The sequence below is a fragment of the Gallinula chloropus genome (assembly GCF_964237585.1).
Source record: "Gallinula chloropus genome assembly, chromosome: 12".
Lineage (NCBI taxonomy): Eukaryota > Metazoa > Chordata > Aves > Gruiformes > Rallidae > Gallinula > Gallinula chloropus.
Genome location: NC_140097.1, coordinates 6803357 through 6821701, shown reverse-complemented (window position 1 = coordinate 6821701; position 18345 = coordinate 6803357). Strand labels below are relative to the sequence as shown.

Below are 18345 nucleotides of genomic sequence, written 5' to 3'. Positions count from 1 at the left end.
AACTGATGATATTCATGACTAATAAACACATTGTTCCTCACCTCCATGCTAAATATTGCTGTAAATCCTGATGATTTAATATTAATGGGAGGTCATCAGGAACATGAACTTTGAAGGAGTTATTCCCCAGAGTCTGTTGATACCATTGTACTGGTTTGAGCAAAAATATCCTGTCTTCAACTACAGTTGCAGAACAATAGGTAACAAAACCCATCTGTAAATGTTTTTGTGCTACCTCCATGGTGGAGGAGCAGTCAAATGACTGCATGTATTCTTGAATTTCAGCTGCTGCCTTTTTTATCACCTATGAGAATGTGAAATCCTTGCTGCACCATGACTCTACATCTTACTTGACTCCAGCAGCACACATGGTGGCTGCCTCACTTGGGGAAGTGGTAAGCAAGAAGTCTCTGTATTGTGTGTTTGTGGGAGGAGAGGAAACAATTCAGTTATGGAAACTCCAGTTTGGTGTCAGACCTTTTTTTGAGTGTTGATCATCCTTGTGCTTGTGACTTATTACAAAAATAGTATTTTTTTTAAAAATGGGGCATTAGCACTTGTAAGGGTTATTTCAAAGTGTGTAAACAAGTGAGTAACAGTTCTCAGTGGGAATATTGGCTCATCTTGTGGAGCTGGTTGATTGTGGAAGTGTGTGTTGTTCTAAAACATGGATACACCTTATCCTTGTAGTAACCATGCATTGGTGTTACTGTTCAAGAAAGGCTTTTACAGCCTTCCAGCTTCATCTGGGGTAGACATGGAAAGGATTTGTTATTTTAAGAACAGCCATGAGATAACAATGTTATATGTAAAGTAAGTCAGTGCCATCATCTGAAACCTGTGCACCTTGGTGTGTAAGAACCAGTGCTAACTAACACATCCTTTTATCTCCCACCTTCCCTCTGTGCACTCACATTCAGCCAACACCATTTACCAAAGTATTTTATTGTATTTATAAAGAGATGTTGCTGGTGGCTGTACAAAGTGCTGTGGCAGGGCAGGGTGACTGGTGCCTGTGTAACTTCACTTACCCACGTGTAATGCTTTCCTGATGAAGTCTGTCTTGCTAAAAAACTTCACAGGTAATACAGTGAAGCCTTTTCCCTTGGGGTGGACATCTGTGTATATTTGTGACAGCTTTTCACATGACAGCTTTTCACATGACAGCTGTAGCCCTTACTTTAGTGTATTGGTTGGGTTCTCACGGGATAAACATACATGTGAGTAACAAAAACAATAGCCACATACAAACATCTTGAAAACTCTCCTCCAGCTTTTTAGAAAAGTTACTATGTTTCTTATTCATTGAAGCCATTAGTTTGTTTATAGCATAGTTCTGGAGCTGCAAGTAAGGACTTGCTTTGCCTAGGTTCATACAGTGCCTGGAATAATTTGATTAAATTTGGTCAAAAGCTTTAGATGACCATTAAGGAAGGTTACAAGAGAAACATCTCTTATTTTAATGTCTAGGTTGCCTTTGTTTTGTTAACACTGTGGACTTTGCAGAAATTAATCGTGTGCATGGGTGGGTGTTTTCTTGATTGTTTGCTTTATATTCTAAATTACAAATGAAACAGCATTAACCTACTAAATTCAAGGAACAAAATGCTTTTTGCCCTCCTGTCTTTCCAATCTGGTACACCCAGGCTGTTTCCCACCTTATTTGTCCAGTTCTTAGAATTTTTTTGAGAGAAATAAAAGTTTTATGTACTAAGGAAATGTCAAGCCTGTAATTGAAAGTGACTTCATACTCCAGTTTAAGATCATAAAGTTAATTTTATTGCTGACATGGGATGCCAGGATGACTGGACAACCTGTAGATCTAGAGAGTTGCAAGTTTAGCTCTGGCAAGAGTTTGTACATGACACTCTGTAACAGGAACTTCTTGTGCAAATAGACTGTAGCAAGTGTTGTAAGAAAATGCTACTTGTGATCAAAGGATGACTATTCCTGTCTCGTCCAGACAGAAACTTCTCTACAAGTAAATACTGATGACTTTATCTATGTGTCTTATCATAGAAGCTTGAGTATTGTGCTCTTAAAAGCTGTTTCTGAGGTTATTTGCAAACAAAAGAAGCAAGGTTGCTTTGGGTTAGCTGAGTGAAGCACATTCCCGGTTCAGCAAATTCCTTCTTTCCCCAGATACTCCTCTTGTTTTTAACTGTGGAGGTGGCTGGCACAGTGCCTTGGCAGTGTTCAGGGCTGGGTGTTCAGCTGTGAACAGTCCCTTGCTGTTCCTGCCAGCACTGTCCACCTCCTTCCTTCTCCTTTTGTCACACTGGGTGTTTTTTGGCACTGCAGTGATGAAATGGAGTGTGAAGAGCTGTGTCCTCGCAAGGTTTGGGGAGGGAAATGGGCTGTATGAAACTAGCTTTTCTGACTTTTCCAACTTAAACTTAGCCTGTGATGTGGGGCAGAGAAATGTATTGTGTCTGTGGTTCCATATTCTGTTTCTATTAACTGGATTTTAGTCACCTCTCCTGACACTGGCTTCTTCCTCTCCATTACAGGGAGCTGTGTACTGATACTCCCCATGGTTGCTTACCTTTCTTGTAGGTTGGGCTCACGTTGCAGCAGTGTGGAGGGATCTATGCCATTGTAGCTCAGCACCAGATACCTCACTATTACAGCAGCATAACCTAGCTGCTTCCCATGGGAATGGTTCAGCTCTCCCTGCAGGTTCAGCCTTGATTCCCAAGTAATTTTTATTCCTCTGTGGAAACAGTACTGCTTAGATTGAATGCAGCATAGCCAGGGAATTTAATTTAACACACCAAGTGCGTGAAGATAGGTGAGTGCAGCACCTACTAACTGCTCTGATAGTGGTTATAGGCAGGAGTAGATAGAGAGTGATGGATTGAGGGCTGGCTGGGATATGCTTGTGTTGCTGCTTCAGGCTGATTCTTTTTGACCTTGATTAGAGCTTGTACTTAGGACTTCTAAGGTAAGGCAAAGCACAGAATTTATTTCTATGGAAATTCTGGAAAGGCTGCTAGAAATCAGCAAGAGGTTCTTCCCCGTTAGGGCAGTCCATTAGCCCTTAAAGTCCTGATTTGCCTAATATCTCATGGAACAGCAGATCCAAGAGGTGTTTCAAGCTTCTCCAATGCCTTTTCAGACTCAAGCAAAACGACAGTTGGGCTCATGAAGAGTTGGCAGTGCTCTGTGATAAAATCCACTGGAAAGAAAAGATCTCTTTTTGCAAGTGGTTATTTATAGTATGTTTCCTCTGCCTGTGAAGGTTCTGTGAGAAAACTGTAACTGGGTAATCTAATCATCATCAGCCAAAGAACAGTTGGCTGCAGATGACTCCTTGCATGATTACAGAACCTGTCGCCTGTTTTTTCCAAGGTGGTCTGTAGTCTTGTGACACTTAAAGCTCAGTCACTTACTGATTGGATTTTCAGGCTGCTGGAGATGCAGCATAGTTAAATGAGTTGCACAGGGCTGTCTCATGTGCTTGGCTCTTGCTACTTGAATATATAGAAATAATATTTATATGTATATATATTGAAAATACATAGTGATATATATAGAGAGAGCAGAAATGGCAATCTAACCTTAAAATGTGGAAACTGCACTGTTGTAACAGCCATTTTTCAGCTAATAAGATTCTGCTTTCTGCTAGATTCTCTTCTCCTCTTGGTGTGATGGGAGAACTAAGCTGTAAAATAATTGAGATGGGGATTTAGAGATTTGCTGCAGCAAACCTGTAATAAAAATAGCACAAAGCAAGATCTTCTCACATTTGTTTTATATAAAAGTCTTAGCAGATCAATAGAAATATATAAACGATTCTAAATTGCATCAGGGTGAAAGTTACAATTATAGTTTTATTGATTAGTCATTAAGTTTTAATCAGGGCATAACCACTGGGACTATTATTTTGTCAGTAGTTTTTTTACTACGTACTTTTCTTCCTTTGTACCCTTTAGTAATTACTGTGATATAAATGGCTTTTAAATGTGAAATAATAAGCCAAAGACTCTGTCATGTTAAGATTTCCAAGGCATCTCTTTGTGTTTCCAAACTGTCTTTTTACAAAACAGAGAAATTAAGATTTAGAGCAAGAAACTGATGTTGGATTTCTAGGTTTGCTGCTCCTTCACTGGTGAGCACAAATGAGTGAACTACCTTCTTGTGCATCAATAAAATGTGAGCATGTGCTAAGCGTAAAGGTATGTTAATGCTGACTGATCTGTGTGCTGAATGTGACCCAGTAAAAATAACAAAATAGGTAAAAAAGAAAGAATGCAAAGGTTGCATCGAGATATTTTAGAATATATGGGAGAAATCAGTCAAATGGGAGCTCTTAGTTTTTATAACAGCTGTTCTTCCATGTTGTTTACAGCCTGTGTAAATTTATGGGAAACAGTCCCCTGGAACTAGTTTGGTCCAATTTCCCAGCTCCAGGGAAGGAGTTACAAAACCAAGCAGTGGCTGTAGGGGTTTTAGGGGGGGTTCTCTTCAGCAGGAGGAATATAGGAGGCAAATCTCATCTACCAGAGTGGGATAAAGTACATATAAAATCTGACCCTGTTAAACATCATTATTTTTTCCTATAGCTTTTTCTCTATAGGGATTCTGAGTATCCCATAATACATGCAAAATTACTTACAAAGACAGCCAAAACTCTAGAGGGCAGATACGTGCTATCTCATCAAGGAAGAAAGTTGAAGAATACCTGAGTTACCAAGAGGGGAAAACCCTTATTATACCACTTGTGTAACTGAAATTTGGAGATAGGAAACATGCTTACTGCATCCAGGGCTTTGGAATTTTTCATCTTGACTCTACGTTGCCCTGTATGTTTAGTCTGCCTGTATCTTTACGGTGAGCTGCCAAATGTGCTTGGAAAACATGATATCATAGGGAGTGGAAAGGAAAACCAGATGTTCCAAAATCTTACTTTTAATATTCTAAGGCGGTGTAAATAACTAAGAGAAGGAGCAGTATTTTTAACCTCATAGTGCCCATTTTAAATAGTAACCAGGTGCCACTTGCAGATCCAGAGTTAATTGTCTAGCTCCAGCTTGATTTGTAGAGAATTTTTTTATGCCAGTTTAATATGACAGCTTATACTATTAATTGCAGGAATCTTTGCTAAAGAGAAGTCCCCTTCTGGGGCTCCCCCACCAGCCCTCTGCAAACATGGTTTTATGGGACAAGTTTAAGATTGTCCCAGTTTGACCGATGAGGTTTCCTTCACGAGTGCCAAAGTGGCTGGACTCAGCTCAGTTAATTTTGCATCCTGCTGGCTTTTCCGTGGAGGTGAGAAGAAAGTCGTTTGGGTCACACTCTAGAGAAGCTAGCTGACAACAGGCCTTTTCCATCTAATATTTAGATATTGTTATGGTTACAATCTGAGCTCTGCAAGATACTTAGTGAAAGTTTTTTGGCTGTTGCTTGTAAATACCAGGGTCACTCTTATCTTTCTGACCTTTTAGTTTTGATTGGCTATTTCTGGTCACTTGTCTCTCTTTGTTGTGCTTTGTTGGGCAGGCAAGCTCACTTGTGAGAGAAAGTGTGGGGCAGGACTGCAGACCAGCATGGGAGGTGGATGTCCTGTGTTTTGTCAGTAATGAACATGCTCTGGAAGTAAATTACCAGATGAAGTTATTGAGCTGCTTTTGTCCTTGTATAAGTTCCCAGTGTGCTTTAGGATTACTGGAGGTGTGTTCACACTGCAGTGTGTGCCCTGGGCTGCCAGGCCCCAGGTTATTTGCAGTGAAGTGGTGTGTCTACAGAGTATGCTGTAGGACCAGAGTGACTTGGATCCTGAGAGCTGCCCAGTCATATTAGTGAGGCTGTACCTGCATTTGTTTGTCCTGTTAAATTTTTAAGCTGATGTAGCCATGATACTTCAGGTTTCTCACCTGGCTGGCTGGAAAAGCTCACGGGTCTAGAAGGTGTTTCTGGTCTGGCTGCAAGACTGCTAAAATTCGGGGTACCTACTAGGCTTTGGTGGAGCATGAACCTCCTAGGAAAAGCTGGGAACCTTGGCTGTGCTCTGAGACAGCTCTGAATGCTTAGATAGGGACTGCTCCCTTTGAAGAGGACAGGCTTGGCTGCCCTCAATGAGAAGAATTTTGGCATGTCCTCACACTTAACTTTTTTCCAAAATTGGAGGATGGAGGAATGTGGAGTCAACTTGAAGTGAAACATCCAAATGTTTGTCCTGTCCCTAGGTAGAGGGGACCATGTGGCTCCCCTGGGCAAGGTGAGGACAGGTGCTTGCAAGGTGAAATGCCGAGCTCATTTGTTATCCCACTGTGGTGCCGCTTAAGACACTTTGGTGATGAAAGCAAAGTTTGTGGCTCATCTGTGATTAGCATCTGACCCTCACTATTAATAACTGGGGAATTTTTTAATCTGCTGTTGGGATGGATCAAATAGGGAAGCTTCTTAATGCAGGAGTTATCTTTCTGGGGATTTCAGCTAGTTTGCTCTACTAGTCCTATCTTGTTTCTTAGACAAAGCAAGCCCAAATGCAAGCAAGTTTACAGAACATGATTCTGTAGAATGACACTTTGAGTGTGATTCTAATTCAAATAAAGAAGGAAAGTTCATGTTTTGTATTATTTTCAGGATAGGGTTTTCTTTGTCTGGAAGAAAAAAGGCATTTCAGTGATTTTCTGCCCACAGTCAACCTCTTCTTCCACCTGGTCTGGCAGTAACTTCTGGAACAGCTAACCTGCTTCAGTTGAATAAAACAGGAGCATCCAAAGGTGTGTTGTTATGACTGCCATAAGAGTAACTGGCTAAGTCAGGAAAGAAAGTTGCTATTAATGCCTGTTCTGAGGAAGAGGTGGAAGCATGAGTTGGATAAATTGACAGTAATGTCATGAAAGCTCTCCAGCAGGATAAGTGCTCAAGGCTTTGCACCATTATAAGCCCTAGAAGATCAGCTTGCAGGAGTCCAGTCTAGCAGAGATGAAACTGCTGCTCACATCAAACATGGAGTTAAGATTTTAGCTATTTGAAATTCCAAAACTTGCATGTTGGAAGCTGTGACTCCTCAGTTCAACAGCAAGTTAGATGCCCTAGGGAGATTTGCTTCTAAATCAACAGTTCTCTGCTGCAGGGAAGAGGTGATTTAGCACTTAATTGTGTCTAGACTTTGGGCTAATGGCTTTGAATTTTTAACTATCCCTTTTCTAAGAACTGAACTAAGAAATGGGCAAAACTGTTCAAAGCCAGAAAACCTAATTTTCTGCTTTGTATACTGTCTCTTCTCAGTCAGAGTAGCACAGGCTGACAGACCACAGTACTCAAAGTAGTACCCAAAGCCTGACAGCAGGCAAAATCTGGGAACTCTTCTACAGTATTTAAGCTTTTTTTACTATTTTCATTGATTGGTGCCTGTCATTTTGTGTGTAACTCTGCCTTTTGTGTTGAAGGGGAATGTGCTGACCCTGGGAAGATGAGCAATGGTGGAGAGTGCAACAATGTAGCTGGTGTTTTGAAGTCATAGTGGTGGATTTTGAAATAATCATAAATTAATCTGGGTGAGGTCAGGTCTGCAATACAGATGCTGCAGAATTTTTGACAAATTCTTATGCAGAAGCATAGCTGAGCAGTGCTTGGAAGCTGGTTGTGAAGGTGAGAGCGCTGCCATTAAAAGCTAGTGGAGTAGGAAGCATAGTTAGAGTGGATGGAAACTCAAATTACAGCTGCAGCTGGAAATTGCTTGTAAATAAAGATGAATGGAGGCATGAATCCACAAATGCTGCCAAGAAATTCATCATACAATTAAAGGCTGAAGCAGCAAATTAAGAACTGTCAAGCAGCTAACCAGCCACCCACGCTGGCTTCTCTTGTATGCTCCGTGTTAACTGCCTGTATTGCTGCTTCATCACCTGACCTTCCTAAGCTGTGTTAGCTACTCAGTTTGGGTCTTGGAGGATGTGCTGCTTTGCAGCATAGAGTAGCAGCTTGATTGTTGTTGTCATCTTTCCTTTCCGTCCTAGGGTTGATATTCCATTGATTTAGAAATATTTGTAGCTCAGAGTGTCTATAGAGGGAAGATAATTTGGGTTAAAGAGTGTAAGTGAGAAATAAATAATTTTAAAATATTTCCTGATGGATTTCCTGGCTTGCAATATACTCTAGTAGAGTCAGCTTTGGAAATGTCTGAGATAGTTTAAGGTAAGATTATTCCAAAGGAAGGTTCTGTACAGGGCTTGTCAGGAATAACTATTTCTGAATAGCTCCATATGTGGACAAGCCCATAATTCTTCAAGTGAAAAGTGGAAAGAGTAAGGGATCAATTAAAGGAAAATACTTGATAAAATACAATGCAGTTGAAATTTCCATGTTCTGGGCCAATATAACCCCAAGAGACTGAACAAACTGTAAAATACCAGTCATCTTTCAACAGGAGACTTCATGTGTTTTCTGAAAATATTGCCTGTGTTCTCTTGCCTGGAATCTCATTAACATTTGTCCTCCTGTAACACAGCCTGACCCCACTTGGCTCCTTGGAAACAGTTTTATGCTGGATGAGATGCACCATGCTACTTTTGCTGAAAGAACAGTTTGGCTGGTGGTTGTGATTAGTTTCTTAAGCCTTTTAAAATAAGTTTAACAGACTCTCAGTGGTGGCAGAGTTGCTGCAATAGATTGGATCCTGCAGACAATTCTGCAGTTTGAATTAAGGGTCTACTCTTCTTTGGCCTTAAGGCTTTCTGTGTTTAAATGTAGTAGCAATTTATGATTCAAGCATCAACTAAGATTTTTTTTTAAGCTATTCCTCTGTGTCGTTTTTGCCACTTGAGTTTAAACCATCTGCTTGTGACTGGACTGAGGAACCTCAAAATCTGTGGGACACTTTGTGCTGGAACACAACAGAGGTGTGTGTAACAGCAGGTCACTTCTAGTAAGTTTTAGGTTTAGTTTTAAAAAGGAAAGAATACACTGATTAAACTTTTAAAAGACCAATTTAGTTATGCAAAGCATGCAAACTTTCACAATGTCTTCGGGGTGAAGCACTTTTGTGTTTAGTGTAAGCTTTGTCACCTTCAAGGACTTTCTCTGTTCATTGCCTGTTAATCTATATAATTGGGGTAATAGTCTCCTTGCTGTGAGGAGAGCTCAGCACAAATTTCCACTGTTTGAGGACAAAGTTTTCCAAGGTGTACCTGACGTGGCTGATGGAGAGGTAGGCAGGGAGCCCACAGCAAGGTACAGGGCATGTAGCTGAGCAACTGAAGAGTCACACCTGGGAAGGGAAATCTGAGAGAGGGTCAGATGCCCATGTTGAGAGGGCTACTGAAGTGATGGACAGGGAGCCAGCTCAAGGCTTCAGGCAGCTGGAGTGAAAAGGCTCAGCCAAAACGGCTGTTTTGAAGGGAGAAGTGTGTGGTGGTGCAGATGATGCTCTGGAAAGCAGTAATAAGGAGCTGGCTTGGGTTTGACAATGACAGGGTGAAATAATGCTCTGCAAAACAGTTCTGCAGGTGGAGTCATCTAAGGTGGTGTCCTGGTTCTGGCCAGGCCAGAGTTAACCTCCCGAGCAGCCAGCCCAGGGGAGCTGAGTTAGCCCAGGTGAGCTGAGTTAACCTGGGCAGTTTCCACACCACCTGAGATCACTGCCCCATAAAAGGGGGTGGTTGGGGAGGGGTGCTGCTGGGTGCCTCCAGTGCGGGCTGAGTGTGGCTGGGTCTGGTCAGCCCTCTTGTGGGTGCAGCGCTCTGCGTTATCATCTGGTTGGTAAGGTACCGTTATCACCGGGTGCGGGTGAAACTTGCCGCAGGCTGTTATTGTTCCCCTGTCACGGTGCTTTTGTCAGTTAACTGTCCCTGTGCCAACCCACGGGGGCTCTGGCTGTTGCTCTGGGGGTGAGTGAGCAGCGTGTGGTGCTCAGCCACTGCTGGGGGCTGAACCACCGCAGGTGGGAACTTGGAGGAAGTTGAAAATGTTTGTGCAGAAGCTCTGGTTTTCCAAGTGCTTGTGATATTCAGGCCCCGTGAACGGTCTCATCTCTGAAATAGTATGTTTTTAAGCTCAGGGAAGTACTGAGATCTGAGGGGTCTTGCTGGGTGAGATTGCTCTTTGAAGAAATGTTTCCTGCCAGCATACAGGGGAGCTGCAGTTAAATTAATGAAGGCTTTATTGTGTCATTCAGAGGAAAAGATGGGACAAAGATCTTGGCTTTGTCTAAACTTTCCCATCCAAAGCCCATTAGTCAAAACTTGTTCTCTCCGGGGGGTTTAAATTAGGAGTGGAGTCACCTGTTCATGACCCCAGCAGCTTCACACAGGACTGAATTTAACTGCTGCAAGGGCCCATCAGTGCTGTGCCTGAGTGTGGGAGGGGAAAATAAGATTAGCATATTCTGAGGTTTTACTTTGAAGATGAAGCTTTTTCACTGGCACTTAAAGCAGAAACTGATAGCAGACAGTACAACTCTTGGGCAGTTTCTGTTGCTGCTGGATACAATTTCCTCATTAAAATAGGTGCTAGTGCTTCAGTTCTCCACTTCAGTTGTGCTGTAGGAGGTAGCACAGCCTGCTGACAAACAGGCGTGGAAGGGTTTGTTCGCAACTTGAGTTGTGACCTACAGCAAATTAGAGACTACAGAATATTATGCTTTTGTTCTGTCTCGGTCAAAAGGGCAGCAGTTATTTAGATGATGGTTTATTGGTGTTTGAGCTGTTATAGGTCTATAATTACAGCAGTTTAGGCTTCTCTGTTCAAAGAAAATATGCAATCGAATAATGTATTTCACGTTTCCACAATTTTCTGTTAATTTTCCTGGTGGCGGAAAGGGTGAGGCAGTTAATCTTCTGTCTACAGGTACATCTCATGCTCTCCACCTCCACTGCTGTCTAACATTCTCAATCCACAAGTTACAACCAGAGTTTAGAAACAATTATTTGGAGGATGAAATACTTTGCTAATCTCATAATACTGCATTGAAAAAAATCATTTCCCCCTCCCCTCTTTTGTTGGAGAGGGGAATCACTGTGAGATCTGAAGAACCAAACAGAAACTTACAGAGTTTGAGGTGTGGAAAGCTGTGATGCTGAATACGAGGTTTGTTGAGAGCTGACTTGACCCAATAGGGAAATTTTCCCTTGTTTTTCAGGATCCAAAGAAAATCAGTGCAATTTAAGATCTCTTAATTTTAAACTTGCCCATTATTTTAATCATTCAGTTTTATGAGGAATGGAAAATGTTATTTTCCATGTTTCAGATTAAAAATAGTAACTTAATTAGAAGGGAGCATCTGACACTGACAATCTGAGAATTTCAATTTCTTACTTATTGCCTATTTTGGGAAGCAGCATTTTTTAATATATAAACCAAACAAAAAGCATCAAACCAAACCTGAGCTGTAAGGTAGCTGTTTTCTGCAGGAGTATGGCCAGGGTTAATGCAGAGTGTACTTAAAAAAAAAAAAACAAACAAAACAACCCAAACACCCCAACACACCAGAAACATCTTTACTGCTTCTTCTATTTGAATGGGGTTTTAAAAGTTGCTCCATTTTCTTTTCTACCTTATGTTGGAGCATGCAATCCTTCTGACTTTCAAGAATGGAGTGAGACTAGGATTTTGTTACTAGGTCAGTAGCATAATCATACATCCTTTGATAGTGATAGCCTGCTTGTCATATTTGTGCTGCAGCTTTTTTTTTCCAGATGGGTTAGTGGTTATCTTGCACAGGTATTGTGAGGTTCAGTTTAAAGTCTTTGTTCTCTGGGTAGAAAGTTGTATAGTGTCATAAATTAGATTCTTGATTAAGAGTAAACGTATTTAAATGACACTTAAAAGTAACTCTCCCCAGGTATGTCCCTTTAAATATTAAATTGTGTTTAACACAGATTATAAATGTGTTAAATATAAAGTTATATTTATATGGTGAACACCAATTAAAGCTTCCAGCCTACTCAAAGTCATTAAAACGCAGCTCTTGCACAGGAAATTTAAAATCCTTTAGATAGTGTTCTAAGGAGTTTAAAGCTGCAACACAGAAAAATGTGATTTTGAGCTTACTGTACATTTCTATCCTCAATTTTCAAAGTAGGTTTAGCTATACAGTCTGGAGATTTGCTCCCAGTCACTGAGTGTCAGGTTCCTGAATCATCAGCCACAAACATATTCCAGAACAGTTCTCTGTCCTTAGACTACTCTTCTCTTGCCCTGTAATAGAATGGCTTGCTAATTACTAAGTGGAAAAAACTTGGTCTTGATCCTCACCCAAGCCTAAGTTAGTGCAGATAATAAATCAACTTGTTAGGCAGCTTCTCATCGGGTGCCAGCATCTTAACAGAACTGGCTCATAGTCTTTGCCCTTCAGTGACCTGTTTTAAAAGCATGGGTAATTATCTGTCTCTTATTAAAGATAAGAAGTGGTCAGACAGTGTGGTTGTAGGAGCTTTTGAGAATGAGTCAGACGATCATCTGTGCAAGGTGCATGCCAGGTTGTGTAAGGAAATGCTTTCTCAAGCTGCTCTCCTTAGAGGTACAAAGCTGCCAATAGTTGTACCAGCTGCCTCCTCCCCAGTTTGGAGAAAAACCTGCCATGCATCTACCCAATGTAAATACCCTGTGTAAGCCCTTAGTAACAACTCTAGCACCTGCCCTGTCTTCTTTCAAATATTTCTGGATACATTTCATGCACAGATCATGCCTGAAGCCTTAGTGGTCAAACTGGAGCATAGCTGCCTAAAAACAAATGCTTGTGTTATCTGTGAATCTCTACTAAATCCTACAAAACCAGTCATGTAGAAAATGGTTAGCCTGGAGCACAAAGGATGGAAGCAAAAGGTTGTTAAACTAAATGGGATATGTTAATATTTGGATTATAGTACAGCTCTGAAGACCAGGAGGAGTTGTGTTACTTTCTAAAGATGTCGTTGTCTTATGCTTGACATTGCCTAAAGAACAGAACGTACTGGATGGAGGAGCACGGACTTGCTGCTGAACTAGAAGTGTTGTCATCGTGGTTGGCAGATAAATGCTTACTCCAGAATTTGCAGTATCTGTACAAGGGGGTCTTTCTCCTCCGACCATCTACTGTGACAAATTCCTTGTCACATTAACCACAAAAGCATTTAAAAAAAACCCACAACCAAAAGATTCCTAAAAAATGTTTTGGTTGGCAGTTTTCTGCAGGGATTTTTGTGGTTAGGCTGTGTTTGCTGCTGCTCTTCCCTGAATGAGCCGTGAGCCATGTATGTCAGGCAGCTTTTGCACACCCAGGGGGGTGTGGAGTCTCCTTCTCTGGAGATATTCAAGCCCCATCTGGATGCCAAGCTGTGTGACCTGTCCTAGGGAACCTGCTTTGGCAGGGGGGCTGGACTTGATGACCTCTTGAGGTCCCTTCCAACCTCTGTGATTCATCAAGGCCTGGATGACCTCCTTGCACCAAACCCTTGTAAGCAGAGCTATCCCCTCCTTGTTCTTTTGCATTCTGTGTTGTGTCATTGCCTAGAGCAAAATACTCAGTAGCCATGTGCTGATGAATTAGAGGAGTATTGCCAAATTCTGAACAGCTGCTCCAGCTTTAAGTACTTCAGGGCTTTGAGACAAGGTGTTTCCAGTAACTGTTGGGGAGCCCAGGCCAAAGGCTCTGTGCTGCTTCCTGGTGCCGTTAGCTACAGCCACGCAGGAACAGGCCTCAGATACACCGAAACGCTCTGTTGAAATAGGTCTGTGAGAAGAGGCTTTGTGTTGAGTTAAAGGTGCTTTTGAGGCTTCAATTGAACCGGTTTCTCTTCGTGGGGAGTCCTGACGTGGATCAGAACCGGGAGTCTGGTTCCAACATGAATCCGACCAGGAGATGGCAGCGTTGGTGCACGCAAGGAGTGAAAACACCCTTCCCCGAACTGACAGAGGGGAAAAAATTGCTTTCATTTAATCGGAAGATAGACTGTCTTAGCAATACATAGATAAATGTTAACAAAATAATCCTGTCTTCAGCTTTTGTCCCTAACTGGCTAATGCAAGTCAGTAAAGTAAAAATGCACTTAATTTCCTCTGTAAATACTGGAGTTATGCTTTGACCTAGTAAAGATTTAAGACAAGGATTTTGAAATTCAGTACTCTTTTGTTCAGAAGTAATTATAGTATTAAAAGGCTGGAAAGATAATAGAATCTAATACTGTAAATTCTGCATAACTGCTTTGTAAACTAATACCAGACTTGCTTGTTGCTGTAAAATTGGGGGTTTTGTTAAAGCTTAAATCTAAAAATCCTGTGGCCTTTGGTTTCATGTTATTGTCTTCCTGCCCTCCTGGCATGGGGACAGTCTGAGAACTGGAGAGATGTAGTACCTGACCTGGTAAATAAGGAGGGAGGCTACAGGGCAGTACCCATTTTCCCCTGAAATTGGCTCTGTCTTCTGCTGCTATCAAAAGATGGGAATAATTTCTGGCTCAGGTGCTTGCTTGGATAAATGAGCTTGGACCATGTCAATAGGGTGCTGTTTTATGCCTTACTGTCTGTTGAGGTAGCTGAGGTCCCACTGTTGTACCCTCTCCATGGCTGGCTGTATGGATGCTCAACAGAGAGCTGATTTATCACAAAGTCACCACCAGAACCCTAGGATGTACCAGGAACAACTTGAGTTTGTCAGGCTGCATCACGCTGTTCTGTGGCAAGCCACAGCCTACATCTATGTGAACAACCAAGAGATTAAAAAGCAATTTCTTATGGGATCTTGGTGATTAGGGAGGTGAATTGGCTCCCATCATGCAAGGTCACATTATTGGCTGTCTTCCACGTCTATTTATCTAGCAGTCCTTGCCACTAGAAGCTTATACATGGACAGTGACTGTGGAGCAGCCACACAGTGATATCTTTCACCCTTCCTCACACAATTTGCTTACAGCTTTCAGATGTCTGAAAACTTAAAGATGAATTCCCTTGGTGTGGTGTTATATACTGGTGCTGCTTGAACATACTTAGCGAAGAAAGCAAACTTGAGATGTGCATCGTGTTCGTTTATCTTCAGCAGTGTTACCTTGAAGGCACTGCTGTGATTGAGATCTGAGAATAATAGATTGGAGATTTTTTCTGCCTCCATCCACCCATCCCAGGTTTACTTTTTTAACCTGGTGGCCTAGTAAGATAACATGTGAACTTAATCTTGCATATTTCCCTTTAGAGACCCGTGTTTGACATCAAAAGACTGCTCAGGTTGTTATTGATGGTAAGGTACATACATAGGAACAAATAAGGTAGCACGCTGTAAGTTCAGGTGTGTGGCAGAAATGTCACTGTTCAGTCTGATGTTTGCAGTTGCAGCTCGTGGCTTTTTTTAGTACCACAAGTGCCCCATGGAGCCAATCTGACAGCACAGCCCAGGTGACACGAGCCTTTATTTCCTTTCATACCAGCACAACATAATCACTGTTTTTGTTCTTGTGCAGCCACAGATCCCCTCGTAAGTGCAAATTCAAATGGGAGAGACATCAAAGTTAATTTGAAATGAAATGCACCCCAAGTAGTCTGGGGGAAATGGAGACATTACTTTGTAGCCACCCTTCTCCTGCCAAAACTGCAGCACCCCAGATGTCAGGAAGCCACGCTGTGCTCTTTGTCTGGTCTTGATTGACTAGATTGTTTTCATCCAAGCCTTTTTAAAGCTTTCCTCCTGCCTCCGTATTTTTAAGGAATAAAAAGCTAATATAAGGACATGGAGTGTTATGAAGCATGAAGTTCTATAAATATTTATGCTGAACTATCAAAAAACTTGACAGTTCTTATTTTCTTGACAGATTGGGGTCATTTGTTATTTTTGACCCTGAGAATTGAAGAGCACATGGAGTTAGATCTGTTTGTAATGACTTTTGGATTTTGTTGTCTGGTAAACTTGTAGGAATGTAACAGAATAACAGACTTGGTCTCTTTGTGAAAATGGAACTTAGAGCTTGTACTGTGTTACCCACAAATGTCCGCTTCAGCTACTGTCTCTCTGCAATCTGGCAGTGAATTCCTGAACTTTCTTTGGCACGAGTGGGATTCTGAGTTAGCAGCATGGCTTGCCACTTCAGATGGACAGCTTTCACCAAGGCTGCCTTTGACTTGAAGTACTTAGTGATGACCTTTACGTTTAGGAACCATGGTGCATTCCTAAGTCTGGTACAGGATGGGATCAAGATGTTTTGCTACCAGTTCCAGCGCTGCTTTAAGTATCCTTGCGGCCAGCTGAAGAAGCTTAAGTGCTGGTGAACAGGCATTTTCTAAAGAGATGAATCTTAGAACTCTCTGACACTTCAGGATCCTAAATCCTTAAAATGATGTGCACACAAGCTGAACTCCTACCTGAACCTGAAGCTGAAGGTGAATGTTTTAAAGTGAGCTCTGCTTTTTCAGCAGTACTGGAGCTTTGTGGTAGCAGCCACATTATTACATCCAGCTGCAGGGGCTGGCTTTGCCTGGTAATTTCATTGTGTAAGAAAGAATTGATCCAGTGCTTCACCTTAAATGAAATCTAGTGTTGAGTTTTAGGGTAAGCCTCGAATACATTGTGCGCTTCTAAAGCGAACTGGAGCGTCTCTGGCTATCAGTCACTAGAGGGCAGGAAGGAACTACCTAGGAAAGAAACCTGTTCTTTAAGTGGTGAATCTCCAGTTAAGAACTGAATATGGGGGGGAGTGTGTGTGTGCATGTAATTCCTGTGGCTGCCAAAAGACAGGATGGCTTCAAAATCTTGGTTGAATTGGTGATTTTCCTCACCCAAATCTACTTCTGGTTTGGAAGTAAAAAATTTCAAGGGTACCTCTGTTTTTCTGTTAGTACAGCTTTGTGTTCAGAAAGTACATAGCTCTTGGAGAAAATACGTAAGCAGCTTGTAAACAGCTTTTAAGTTTAACTCAATTACACAAATAATTTCCTCATTTCTCAGGTTTCTATACTTGGAACGATCTCCAAGTGCAGAATGAGGTAGCAACAGGAACTGCTCTCTGAACGTATGGTTCTTTCGCAGGTTGCGTGCCTCATCCGGGTTCCATCTGAGGTTGTCAAGCAAAGGGCCCAGGTCTCTCCTTCCTCAAGTACCCTCCGGATCCTCTCCCACACCTTGTATCATGAGGTGAGTTCAGAGAACAAAACTTCAGAGAAGTTGCTTCATTCTTCCCTCACAGTGCCATATGCGTCCAGAAGCATTCTTACAGTTTTACTCCAGTTCTGTGCTCTCCCAGCACTCTGTCATCTATCCTTCTGTTGCTAAAGGCAATTGGCATGTTATGCTTAAGGAAACCAAACCCCCACCATGTGCATGCACTTAGAAGCACACTCAAAACAACTTTTTTCTCCTTTTTTTCATATGGAGTACCTTTTTCTAAAATATTCAGCTTTCCAGTTTCCAAAGCTCTGCTGGTATTTATGCCAACAATCCTTGTCTGTGACAGCAGAACCTCGAGTTTCTGCTGCAGCTAGAGTTTGCTGAATGCATTCCAGTTTTTGAAACAGGCTTTGGAGGGAATGTCCTAAAGGCATGATTTCAGAGAGGGTCTGTAGGAACTCTAGAAATGAATGCTCATCCAGCATTGGTAACTTCTGAAAAATAAGGGCTTTTGTCATCTTTTCAGTAGTCATACTGCTCCTTCCTGTAAAAATCAGTTCATCGCTGTTTTTGAGTCTTGCAAGGGGTGTTTTTAAGGGTGTAAGAGAAAGTGGCTCCTGAAAACACTGTGGGGAGAATTGTTACACACATTTCCATGTATAAAAGCCAGGAAAAGGAAGACACAAATACGACCTTTAAATGATCCACTTGATTTTTATTAAAACTATTGTGGTGACCATGCACAAGAGGGTTGCTGGAACCACCTTCTGTGACTTGGTGATTTGTCTCTAAAAGCCGGTGCTCGCAGAACTGTATGTTTTTTCCTTTCTTTATAGATGGCCAGAGAACAGTAAGATTTGCCAAACACTGGAGTAAACTGTCCTATAAGATATTAAACATAACTTTCTATAAAATAAAAATGTAATTGTTTTGAATGTTGCAAACTGGGTAAAAAACACAAAATATTTGCTTGATAAAAGCTCTGAGTCAAGGCTAAGAAGGTGGACATAAGGAGCTGTCATCTTGTAGCTTTGTTTTACGTGAGCTATTTAAACAGAAGTGTGGTGGTTCAAAATGTTTATGGGATAGTGGATACTTCTGGACTAAAATATTGTGCAAGCACAGTTTTGAAGTAATATTTTTGTGCCTTCTTGCCCTTTTAACTGTAAGGTATATTTTCTTGTCTACAACTGATTATTCTGAACAGTGGTTAAAATGTTTAAAACGAGCATAAAACCCTCTGGCATTGTAAATCTTGGGATACAGTATACAATGTTATAATCAATATTGTCAATTTGCAAGATGTTCAGGTCTTGCCATACAGGACT

General features: G+C 41.5%; 1 protein-coding gene across 1 annotated transcript in view; it reads left to right on the top strand.

The window, feature by feature from the left end:
* SLC25A26 (solute carrier family 25 member 26) overlaps positions 1-18345 on the top strand; it is an 87031-nt gene that overhangs the window by 3193 nt on the left and 65493 nt on the right. The window contains exons 3-4 of the mRNA XM_084269489.1: positions 286-395; positions 16940-17044. Of these exons, the coding sequence (XP_084125615.1) occupies positions 286-395; positions 16940-17044 (215 nt within the window). The remainder of the gene's footprint in view (positions 1-285; positions 396-16939; positions 17045-18345) is intronic.